The following is a 12,156-nucleotide window of genomic DNA, read 5'->3' as shown; positions in this document are numbered from 1 at the left end:
TCTTGACTCACCAAATATTTATTTTTTACAAAACTGTACACTGCAAATAAATAGGTAACCCATACAAAACACATGCACACACAGATAATCCAATGCTCTACTTCTTGTAAGAATCTGACTTTTTAAAAAAAGACGTCCCCGTTGTTTCAGATCAGGGCTTAGCGTCCATCACAACCCGTCCCTGAGGGTCTTTGAGCCGAACCCGGCCGCTGGGGTAACGCGTTTCCTGGCGGCCGTCTGAGTAAACTGTTTTGACCGTGCCGTCGGGATACTCTCGCCGTTTAAACTCGGCAGTGTGGAGCTCTCGCTGACCGGTGTTAAACTGGATCTTCTTGCTGCCGTCCCTAAGATAGACCAAGAAGGAGCAGGTGATGGGAAGTAAGACCGTGACCACGCTTCAAAGATGACCATTTAAACAGCTCACTAAAGTCATTTTACTGCCTTTCCCTGTTAATAACAGATTAGTAGGTAAAGTTTAGCTGCTTGACCAGTATTTCATACAACGTAGATGTTCCTATGGTACGACATCATTATGCTTTTCCCCCACAGATGAAGTCTAGACCCCCTCTACTACTACGACCAATGGAAAGTGTCTCATATTAATGTGCAACAGGGCTGATGTTTGTCCAGCACAGGTACTTAATCTTTAGGCTTAAAGATGGTTACACCAACAATACTACCTTTACTGCTGCAAAATCAAAGGTCCAGAGAATCCTGGGGGCAAGAGATGGTCCTATAATAATAATAATAATCCAGTACCAAGAACCGTTCTTTTAATATAATTCTCTTTCTGATGTTGGTTTGCTCTTAATAAACATACACAGCCTCTTTACACCTGGCTTTAACATCCAGACAGTAGCTCTCTGTAGTAAAATGCATTCCCACTCTGACCAGATCAGATTTTGCTTTCTCATGAAGGTGGTCCAACTCCAGGAGATCATGGACGGTTTTGAAGTTCCACAACAGTGAAACAAAAGCCAGAAAATGTGAGACTACACTCTGTAATGCATCCAGATACAGATGAGTGCACACTTAAAAATAAAGATGCTACAAGAGGCTCTTTGAGCGAAGCTATAGAACCATATGTTATCATTTAACAAACATGGTTCTGCCATGGCATCGCTCAAAGAACCCTTTGTAGCATTCCCCCGGATCATAATCCCATCATTACGGGCCTCATTCTCTAGTATGATCCAGAAAGTCTGGGGTAGCATCATGGTGCGTTTAAAGTGCAGAACATTTCACAGCTCAGCTCTTATGCTGATGGATCCCCAATGACTTCCTAAACTGAACCCATTCCAAATTATGAGTCTCAGAAACTTAATGAAAACTTTACACTCGGTCAAGCCAAATGGGAACGTGAGCGGACCTCTAAAACCTGACAGCTGTTAATCCCAGATGTAACCCACCTCAGAATGTCATTCATTTCCAGCAGTAGCTGTACTTACGGGTTTTGCTGTATTATCGTGCCGTCTGCCAGCACGCTCTCCTCCCTCCCGTCAGGATAGATATTCTTAACCGTCTGATCAGGGAACGTGATCTCCTTATGGCCATCAGGGAAGTGTTTCTCTGGAATGCAGAACCAACGTCAGGAGAAGGCACTTACCAGCACATCAGACCAGCAGGTTAGGTAATGAGGACTTACCGATCTGGTTATTGGGGAACTGGAGAACTTCCATGCCATCAGGGTAGGTGGTGTGTGTGGTCTGAGCACCTGCATGGTAATAAATCTACAGGACACAGGGAACAGAAGTTGATGTGAGGTTACTTATACAGGTCAGTAATTACAGGTGCTGTAAAACCAGAAGAGCTAAAACTCTCACCACTCTTTGATCTGGCATGATTTGTTTGATGTCTCCGTTGAAAAACGTGACTTTGACCGACAGTCCATCCGCAGACAGCTCTTTCCTCGTGCCGTTGGGGAAAACGATGAGTCGCCCTCCATCCGGAAGCAGCTTCTCAATCTGGGAAACACGAAAACATCTGGGTCATTTTGCTACATAAAAGCAAATCAGATCAGGTGTTTTTTTTCCTTATTTCACCTTGCCATCAGTGTGCATGATTTCTTCCTCTTCCATCTCCAACTGCTCTGCAACCACCCCAGGACTTTCCTCCTCCTGTTTAAAAAACTTAATTTAAATCACATTTAAAGGGATCAGTATAAAAAAAAAAAGGAGGATTTGGTGCTCCAAGTGGCTCGGCAGTTTAATATGTAGCATTTTTTACTCACTAAAGAGGTTTCAGTGACTGGCTGAGTCTGTGCATCTAGAAGGTGGTATGGAGCAGCCGCTGGGCAGGCTTCCTTCTGACTTGGAGAAGTCTTGGGCTTTGAGTTACAAGCTGGAGGAAAATATGAAGTGTTACACTGATGCCTCTGAACTGAAGAAATAATACAGTTTCAAGTCCAAAAAAGGACTCTTACTGCCCCATTGTAACCATGCCTAATGCCAGGCGTAGGCTAGAGGGGTACAAAGCCCCCCTAGCATCCATATAGCAAACTAGAGTAATGTGTACCTTGAGTTTTGGGAGGCTTTTGAAGGTCTGGACTGTCTCGTCTGCCATTACCTCTGCTGGTCTTAACACTGCAGGAAGGGCTCTAGAAACACAGACAAGTGAAATCAATAAAAAGAACATCTGTGATTTAGGTCATGGAGAAATGACCGGTTTGGAAGATATGCTCGAGTTTTGTACCTTAGATTTGGCCCTTTTCTGAGCAGTGCTGGTGGTTGTGGTGCTGCTGATGCTGCCACAGCCGCTGCCAGGTGCACTAGACCTCCCCCTCTCTTTTTCTCGCTCACCCTCAGCATTCTTCCACGCAGTCAAGCGGAGTTTCTCCAGCAGGCGGACCTGGTCCCGGAGAGAAGCATTCTCAGCGGTGAGGCTGTCTACCTGCTGCCGGAGGCGGTTGTGGGTGCTGGACCAGCGAGTCTCACGTTTCCTTAAATCCTCTTGCAGAGTGTTCAGCTGCTGCTTTAGAGACTAACACGTAAAAGGTATTGTTGACACAGGTGTTCAGACACAAATGAGGTATAATCTCCACAGAAAGGGACACTCTGGAGCTGCTGCACAAGAGCATAAAACCTTCCACCAAGCTTCAGCTAGAGAACTTGAGCTCCCCAGGGTCTGCCTGTGGAGCAGTGGAACTGCTGTGATCCAGACCTAATCATCCAACATCAGTGATGCTACTGTAGCTGAATGCTATCAAATTCTCACCGCGATCTAGTGTAAAGACTTCTGAGAAGAGTAGAAGCACTGGATGAGTAGTGTAGTAGTGTCCGCAAACTTTTGCTCGTACAGTCTCATCCCAAAAGCAGTCCATTCCAGAGAACACAGTTCTTCCACTGCTCTACAGCTCAATGCTGGGGGGCTTTATACCCCTCTAGCCCACGCCTGGCATTATTAGGCAGCATGGTGCCAATAGGTTCATTGTGTTGATCTGCTCCAGAGAGTCCTATTGACAGCACTTCTCTACAGGGACTAGACAAGCTGTGTGTGTGTACATTTGCACATCCATGTCAACAACTTCAATTAGCTTAATGCATTTATTAAAAGGGGTGTCCACAAATATCTGGACATACCGTGTACCGTTAAAAAGTTAGAGAGACTGAAACCTGTATCTCATCCCGCTCCTGTTTGTCAGGTCTTGCCCTGGCAGCTGCTGCATGTTTCTCAAACAGCTTCTTATCCCGCTGCAGCTTCCGACCTTCCTCGCGCTTGAACTCCTCCCATTTGGCGAGTTCATCCGCCATCTTCTGTTGGAACTCAGTCCTCTCCTTCCTACAGGGAAATCACGTCAACAATTTTTCACCTTATTGCAAAGGTTTTTCAGGACTGTGCTCGTTTCATATCTAGTAGAAAGACGACTTCTCCGGAAGCAAGGAATAAGCAGGTGTCCCAATACTTTTGTCCATACAGTGTATATTAGCCTCCGACCAACGCTCTAGAAGTCAACGTCCAACAAGTTGACCGAGCACAGTCTCTGCATTCGGGTTTGGATGTGCTACATACCGCAGGTTCTCTTTGACGGCTTCGTTTTCCTGCCTGATTCTGCTCAACGCTGCATTTTCTGCCTTGAACCGTTCAATCTCCGTCTCCAACTCCACCAAGCGCTCACGAAGTAACCGCGACTGGGCTGGATTACGCATAAGAGAGAGTGAGAATTTAACCAGTGAGAGGATTTACTAAACCTCACCCCAAATTGACTAGAAGAAGAGACACCTATTGGTCATGTGTAAGAATGTACTACTCATCAGCTACATTAGCCTTGTATATCCAGCATCAAAAGGAAGCTGGGATGGATTGACCACATCATTAACTTGCAATTGTGTAAATCACCTGCTCCGTGCTCACTGTGTGTCCCCTCTGGATCCTGCACTACTGAAGGTGGAGCTGAAGGGCAGGTCTTCGGCTTGAGGGCTGGGAACAGCTTTGCTACCAACTGGCATGTGGGCGGAGGCTCTGGTGCACGATCCAAAGAGCTGCCAGTTGAAGCATCAGGCTCTGCCCCTTTTGAGCTGGCAACCTTCCTTGTCAGTGCCTTGCCCACATGATCGTCCATCGTGGTGGAAACGCAGGTCAAGTCCTCAGGCTCGTTCCAAGTGTCATCGTCGTCAAAGTCGAAGTGATCTCTGACGCTCACTAGTGTAGAATCTCCGTTGCTCTCCTCTTCTTCTAGTGGACTGGCAGCTCCTCCTTCCCTGTCCTGGTAGGAGCTTTTATCGTAGGGAGGGACTTGAGATACTTGGAAGCAGTGGCTGAAAGGCTGACTAGGTCCAAATGCAGTTTGGTGGAACTCGGAGCTGCTACACAATGAGGCATCGGAATCTTCGTCCATTTTATCCTCCTCGTCCTCATCTTCCGAATACTCGCTGATCACCACGTTCTTCTTAATGCTCACAGCAACACTGTCCATAGGCAGGTCTGGAAGACATTGCTGGACGTTGCAGATGCTTGGCTGCACCGTGCCTGTAGCGACATCTTGACGATGGCCAGGCAGCGTGGGTTGTTGACCGATCAATTTGACCGGCGTGGAGGACAGACGTCTACGATCTCCCTGAAGAAGAGTACAAATGAAGGAGGAGTTGCTGGAGAACGACAGTTCGTCTGCGGCTCTCTCCAGCAGCTCAAACTCGCCAAGCTCTACGCACTCGCGCTGATGATCTTTCTCCCAGCGATCTCCACGCTCTGTAAGCCACACCTCAAACGAGTTCTCCGCCACGGATGCCCTAGGGTCCCGCACAGGCCCCGACGATTGTCCCTTATTTACCTTTTCAACCATGGCATCACAGATGTTCTTCTGCTGGGGGTCAGGCTTCTTATCGTTCTTGCCAAGTTGCTGGACAGCTCCAGAGCTCAAGTTCTGACCCTGGTGGGATACAAGAACATGAGATTTAGCAACAGTCTTGGTTGCTGGTACTGAAGCCTTGTTCTGAGGAAAGTTCTCCTTGTTCAGAACAGCAGTCTTCCGCTGGATCACAGCATTCGTTGAGGTTGTAGATTTAGAAGAAGGCCTTTTAGGCTGTGAGCTTTGGTGATGGGTTGCAACTGCTTGGCTCCGAGACGTCACAGGGTTCGGGCAAGAAGTGGGTTTGGTGTTTGAACGCGTTGTTCCTTCTCTGGAAGATCTGACTGCTTTCCCTCTTGTGAACCTGGCCAAGCCTTCCCCACGTCTCAGAAACGGCCTCTTCGCCTTCGCTGCTTCAGCAGAGGTGTTCTGCAACGAAGAGTGCAAAGCCAAAGGTTAAGGCTGATGTTAAAGGAGTGATTAAAGCAACATTGTGTAGCAGTTTTACCTTAAAATAGCAGCTTCAAAATCAGTGATGCTCCACTGACTTGATTAGGGAGAATAGTCGTTGCTACTCCGGGCTCGGAGTGCTGCTAGCTGCAGTATGTAACTCTGGTGAAGTGGGCAGGATAACGCTTGTGAGAACTGCGTAACCAGAGTCGTAAGTGGGTAAAGTCCTATAATGCTACTCTACAGCCTCCACCCACATGCTTCTTCACCTTTCAGTATCTCTCAGATCATCCAGAAAAACATGACCTTTAGTGATGGCGCAAAGCTGAATTACACTTCCCGACTGTAGAGGGAACCAAGGAGCAAGAAATGCCAATTGGCAATTGCCAATTTTCCATAGTGTTGCTTTAAATATTGTGTTCATTAGAACTGTTAGTTGTACAACTCCAGCACTCATTTTAAGAAACATCTACAGAAAGTGCAGCTTTGCTTTTATTTTAAAAAATTTTAAAAATATATATATATAATTCTGGACTGAAAGCATGATAAAGTTACTTGGGAATTATAAAGTAATAAGTTAGCTGGGACGGACATTTTATCCAGTGTGATTAAATGTAGACCTAATATTTTTTATAATTTGTCTATTTATTTTACTGTTATGTTTCTTTAATCAGCTAAAAGAGTCCCAATACTCGCTGTAGCTTAACACTGCACACTCAGTCTGCTTCCTGGCTGAGTGGTCGTTGCTCCTTGATGCTTTCATTTCCCAAAAACAGAACTTACAGTTGACCAGGGCAGCTCTGGCACAGCACAATTACAGTTTGTATTAAAGCCATTTAAAGCAGCATTCTGTAATATTTTTATCCCTCAAAATAGCAGCTTCAAAATCATGTCAATCAGGGACAATGGCATCTCTACAGTTGCTACTCCAGGCTCTGCATGCTGCTAAATGTTTGTATTGCTCAGCTTGTCCAAAATACCTCAAAGTGCAAAATCCAACCCAGGACCAAGAAATGCCAATTTTCACATAATGCTGCTTTCTAACTGGCTCATTCTACCGTCAGTCTTGTCAATGTATGGCCCCACAGCTGTTAGCAATGGATGTGGCTGAAACACCTGACTTTAATAACTAGGAGGGCTTGCTTATTTCAAACTTGCCTGACCTTGTTTATCTTCTCGTTCTCCAGCTTCAGCTGTTCTTCCAACATCTCTTCGAATGTCTTCCCACTAGTAGTTGATCTGATTGGCCTAGAGACAAAAACGTTATGTTAGAAACACACACACACACACAAACGGTGACAACTCGTTTCTCCAACACTGATGACACACACCTGTCTTGTGGCTCTGCTTCGCTGTCTTTTCTGCACATGCTCTGGTCCTCAATTACAGACTGCAGGGAGCCTTCAATCATAACATCCTCTTCATCAGCATCTTGCCCAAAGCTTGACTGCACCACACTGGGTTCATGATTCCACACACTCGACTCTGTTGGAGCACATCATGATCAATTTGAGTGACAAGTGGAGGTCAACGGGATGGTCAATATGACAATAAATTATCATTATTTTATTATTTATTATTAAACATTTCATACTGGCTATCAACATCAGCCTAGGTCTGAGGACAAAAGTATTAGGACACCTGCTCATTCATTATTTCTTACAAAATCAAGGGTATTAAAAAGGGTGCTGCTTTTGTTGGAGTAACTGTCTCTACTGTCTATGGAAGAAGGCTTTCTACTACCTCTGCTGTGAGGATTTGATTGTATTATCGATAAGGCTGTTCGTGAGGTCAGGATGTTGGATAATCACTACCCCACATCATCCTTACCCTACTGGCTGGAGCACCATTCATCATTCAGGAGAACAGTGTTAGATCCACTGCTCCACAGCTCAATGCTGGGGGGCGTTATACCCCTCTATCCCACGCCTGGCATTATTAGGCAGCATGGTGCCAATAGCTTCATATTCATCTGCTCCAGAGAGTCCTATTCTATTGCCAGTACCTCTCTACAGGGACTAGACAAGCTGTACGTATGCATTTGCACATCTGTGTCAGCAACAGGTGCAAGTTAAAGTAGCTGGGTGCCTTCATTCGAAGGGGTGTCCACAAACATTTGGGCATATAGTGTACATTGCTAATGACTAATGCTCCAAAATGGCCATGAACTTACCCAGTTCACTCAGACCTTCTTGCTGATGTGTGGGGGGCAAAACACCATGTTGTGCAGGGGAGAGTGCAGATGATGTGCTCCCGCTGTACTGCTGCTTTTCCTGGTTGTATCCTGCTAAGCATGGAAATCTCAATTCAGCAGGACATAAAACTCCAACGGAGCCAAAAAAAACTGTGTAATTAAAGCACACCTACCTGTGCCTGTCTGAACCAGCCCCAGAATGCTTTGCTGATCGTTCTGCAGCTTTTGCAGCTGCCCCAACTGATGGGCTTTTAGCTGCTCCTGCATGCGCTGCTGCAACTGCTTCAGCTGGGGGGGGGGAAACAAACACACCACACACATTTCATTGCTTTTGAACCCCAAAACATCTGACCAACGCAAGGCAGGCAAGAAGCTACAGTTATCATTGAGCTCCTACATAATATGATGCTGATACAGATTCATGCAAATCTCAACAAAAAATATCTGTCCGTCCATCTTATCATCTGATTCGTCCTGGTTGGAGTCATGGGGGAGTCTGGAGCCTACCTGGGATCACTAGTCCATCTCAGGGTACCACAAACAAGCATAAATACACATCCACACCTGGGGGGGGGGGGATTAAGCATAAAGGGTTCACCTACCATGTGTGTTTTTGGAAGGTGGGGTGAAATCGGGGCAACCGGAGGAAACCCTCAGGGATACAAGGAGCACACTAAGCTCCTCACAGCCAGCGTGATCAAACTAATCAATGAAGGTCAGGAGCCACAGTGGTTGACCAGTGATTACTAATATGAACAGCTTGGTCAGACTGTTCACTGGGGGATCAGACCAAGAGCTAATCAGGTCTATGTAATCAGGTCTCGACCACCTTGGACCTTCTAAAACCAGCGACCTTTTCAGCAGGATAATGTCACGTTCGCTAGCTTTCAGCCGGTAGGACGTTTACCTGCTCGAGCCTGGCCATCAGCGGAAGCTCTTGCACCCTCCTCAAAATGTTCTGGACATTGTCAGGGTCGCTGCCTGGCCGACTGGTCTCCGGCTCCGTTTCGGATACCTCGGGCACCACCGGGTCCAGGCTGCTGCTGAGGGACACGGGCAGAGGGGCGAACTGGGAGCAGAAGGAGTCGGCCAGCGAGATCTCCTGCGCCAGAGAGGAGCAGCTGCTGCGGACAGAGCCGACCTCTCCAGGAGAGCCGCTCAGGAAGACCCCGGCCCGAGAGCTGCTGGGGATCCAGCGGGACAGGAAGCCAGACTCGGACGGCTGCGGTCCAGCTGGAGACGACATGACTGAGGCGTGAAGGAGCCTGAAAGAGAAAAGCAGTGGGACATTAGTACTGTGCAAAGCTACAGCGGTGGCAGGGTTGTGGGTTCGATATCCAGGCTGTTGGGCCTTTAAAAGCCCGGATATTGGATGGGTTAAAGGTGGAGGCCAAACACTAATGGTGAAGATGGTGGTCTTGTCTGGCCTGGTCTAAAGCTGGCTATTATTAATGAGTACAGACAGGGGTTAATACAGTTAGCTGCTGATCCCATGAACTAATTTAGCAAGCTAATAATATTAATTTTGGGGGTAAAACACAGGTAAAACACAATAAAGCATCGATTAGGCTTATAAAATATAAGCATCTCTGTCTTATATTCGACCTCTGTTCCCAAATTGAGCAATTTCAGCTAATAACAGCAGAATACTGTAGTTTAGAGGTAATTTCAGCTAATAAAAGCAGAATACTGTAGTTTAGAGGTAATTTCAGCTAATAACAGCAGAATACTGTGTAGTTTAGAGGCAATTTCAGCTAATAAAAGCAGAATACTGTGTAGTTTAGAGGTAATTTCAGCTAATAAAAGCAGAATACTGTAGTTTAGAGGTAATTTCAGCTAATAAAAGCAGAATACTGTAGTTTAGAGGTAATTTCAGCTAATAAAAGCAGAATACTGTGTAGTTTAGAGGTAATTTCAGCTAATAAAAGCAGAATACTGTAGTTTAGAGGTAATTTCAGCTAATAAAAGCAGAATACTGTAGTTTAGAGGTAATTTCAGCTAATAACAGCAGAATACTGTGTAGTTTAGAGGTAATTTCAGCTAATAACAGCAGAATACTGTGTAGTTTAGAGGTAATCAGCTAATAAAAGCAGAATACTGTGTAGTTTAGAGGTATGAAGCATAAATATTGTGTACTTTTCGGTAGTTTGGTTCTAGCTAGGTCAGTTAGCCGTTAGCTCAGGGTGGTAAACGTTGATTAAAAGGTCGCTACTGAGACTCAAAACAGTCCCAAGTTTTCAGCCAAATAAAGAACCGACAGCGACTTCACCTCCTACCTGCGTCCAGCTGTAGGTCCAGCTGTAGGTCCCCGGGTTTCAGCGCGGCGGCTGGTCGGATATTTAAAGCTTCTGCTCTCCAAACTAACCGCCATAACAACAGCAAGCCCGCGAGACTCAGCGCTGAGCTGCGGGGCATGATGGGAAATGTAGTTTGAGCGCTGAAAGTGGCTGGGGCGCCATGGAAACGCGGAAGCGCGGAAGCGCCGCGCGGCTCAAATTCATTTTAATTCATTTTTATTTATTTTTATTTTGTGTGGCATATTTTGCACCTCATAACTTATCATAATTTGTAGTTATGACATCCTCAACGATGGTTTTTATGTTATTGTAATATTTAATATTAAAATTATTTTTTAATATGCGCTGCTTACATTTTTTTTGTGTGTTTTAATAAAAACAATTTTCCTCAAAAAAAAAAAAATTCCCTTCAATTATATAATCTTAGCGAACTGATATTATTTGCTTATTTGTGTTATTTAAAAAAAAAGTACATTTTTGATTATTTTTGTGCCGTGATGCAGTGATTTCTACTACTACTACTTCTAATAATAATAATAAAATAATTATAATAACAATAATGCCAATATCATCATGTCTTTATTATACTGTTTAAGATAAGATAGTCCTTTATTATACCCGCAGTGGGGAAATTCTCAGTGTAACAGCAGAAAGGGATAGCAAGACACTCAGTTACAAAAATTTGGATAAATAATTTACACTATATACATAATATAAATAAGAATTAAAAATTAAAAGAGCAATAACAATATTATTTACAGCAAAAGACTCTTAATTTCTCTATAACATCTCATTTAAACATGATATTTACATAATTTTAATTACATTTACATTTATGGTATTTAGCGGATGCTCTTATCCTTATTACAGAGGTGGGTCAGTGTAGTGTTAGGAGTCTTGCCCAAGGACTCTTATTGGTGTAGCACAGCAGCATAGTCACCCAGACCAGGAATCGAACCCCAGTCTTCCACATGGTGTAATAGCTCACTGACAGGTAGTGGTGTTATCTGTTGCACTAGTCAACCAGCCTCACCAGTATGACCACATACTGGACGACCAGTATGAGCAGAATTGCCATGCATGTTGACCAGCATGACCCGGCTAGCTGACCAACCTTACCAGTATGACCACTCTTTCTAAGCAATATGAGCAGCATGACCACGCTAGTCAACCAGCATGACTGGAGTGACCCCACTAGTCGACCAGGCTAACCAGCATGACCATGCTAGTCAACCAGGCCGACCAGTATGACCACGCTAGTCTACCAGCATGACCAGCGTGACCCTACTAGTTGACCGGGCTGACCAGCATGACCATGCTAGTCAACCAGCATGACCAGCGTGACCCCACTAGTTGACCGGGCTGACCAGCATGACCACGCTAGTCAACCAGCATGACTGGAGTGACCCCACTAGTCGACCAGGCTGACCAGCATGACCATGCTAGTCAACTAGGCTGACCAGTATGACCATGCTAGTCAACCAGCATGACCAGCGTGACCCCACTAGTTGACCGGGCTGACCAGCATGACCACGCTAGTCAACCAGCATGACTGGAGTAACCCCACTAGTCGACCAGGCTGACCAGCATTAACATGCTAGTCTACCAGCCCGACCAGTATGACCACGCTAGTCTACCAGCATGACCAGCGTGACCCCACTAGTTGACCGGGCTGACCAGCATGACCAGCATGAAAACATGGTCGAGACTGTTCAAGGGCTCGGGTGTATCTTCACCTGGATGACCAGCATTTCAACCACCTTGTCCTCCAAAATCTAGTGGAGCACCGTCCTTCCCTGGACAGTAGAGACAGTAACTCCTTTATTTAATACCCTTGACTTCAGAAGAAACAATGAATGAGCAGGTGTCCCAATACTTTTGTCCATTTAGTGTACTTTGGGACCCCCGGTGCCTTCATCCTTGCTTGCTGG

The 12,156-nt window shown here is 45.5% G+C and overlaps 1 protein-coding gene across 1 annotated transcript; it reads right to left on the bottom strand.

Annotated features, from left to right (window-relative positions):
• Window positions 1–15: 15 nt before the first annotated feature.
• cpap (centrosome assembly and centriole elongation protein) lies at window positions 16–10,290 on the bottom strand. Its single transcript, XM_072685264.1, has 17 exons — window positions 10,205–10,290; window positions 8,836–9,193; window positions 8,102–8,216; window positions 7,908–8,018; window positions 7,066–7,219; window positions 6,898–6,982; window positions 4,336–5,713; window positions 4,009–4,132; window positions 3,612–3,777; window positions 2,692–2,979; window positions 2,515–2,596; window positions 2,231–2,340; window positions 2,043–2,117; window positions 1,824–1,964; window positions 1,646–1,730; window positions 1,449–1,569; window positions 16–344 (listed from the first exon to the last, which is right to left on the bottom strand). Exons 2-17 carry the CDS (start codon window positions 9,172–9,174, stop codon window positions 152–154), a joined length of 3,567 nt encoding a protein of 1,188 aa, XP_072541365.1. The 5' UTR covers window positions 9,175–9,193; window positions 10,205–10,290; the 3' UTR covers window positions 16–151.
• Between the last annotated feature and the right edge of the window lie 1,866 nt (window positions 10,291–12,156).

The sequence above is a fragment of the Salminus brasiliensis genome, chromosome 8, assembly GCF_030463535.1.
Source record: "Salminus brasiliensis chromosome 8, fSalBra1.hap2, whole genome shotgun sequence".
In the NCBI taxonomy this organism is placed as follows: Eukaryota; Metazoa; Chordata; class Actinopteri; order Characiformes; family Bryconidae; genus Salminus; species Salminus brasiliensis.
The sequence above is the reverse complement of the archived record's forward strand: the minus strand, read 5'-3'. Positions and strand labels throughout refer to the sequence as shown.

What these genes read in the sequence shown, in the direction of transcription:
- cpap (XM_072685264.1), bottom strand. Translation starts at nt 9,174, where the DNA reads ATGTCGTCTCCAGCTGGACCGCAGCCGTCCGAGTCTGGCTTCCTGTCC. An exon ending in AGGAGCGGGATGAGATACAG is followed by an intron (nt 2,980 to 3,611) that starts GTTTCAGTCTCT and finishes TTTACGTGTTAG; the next exon opens with TCTCTAAAGCAGCAGCTGAA. An exon ending in CAGTCACTGAAACCTCTTTA is followed by an intron (nt 2,118 to 2,230) that starts GTGAGTAAAAAA and finishes TTTTTTAAACAG; the next exon opens with GAGGAGGAAAGTCCTGGGGT.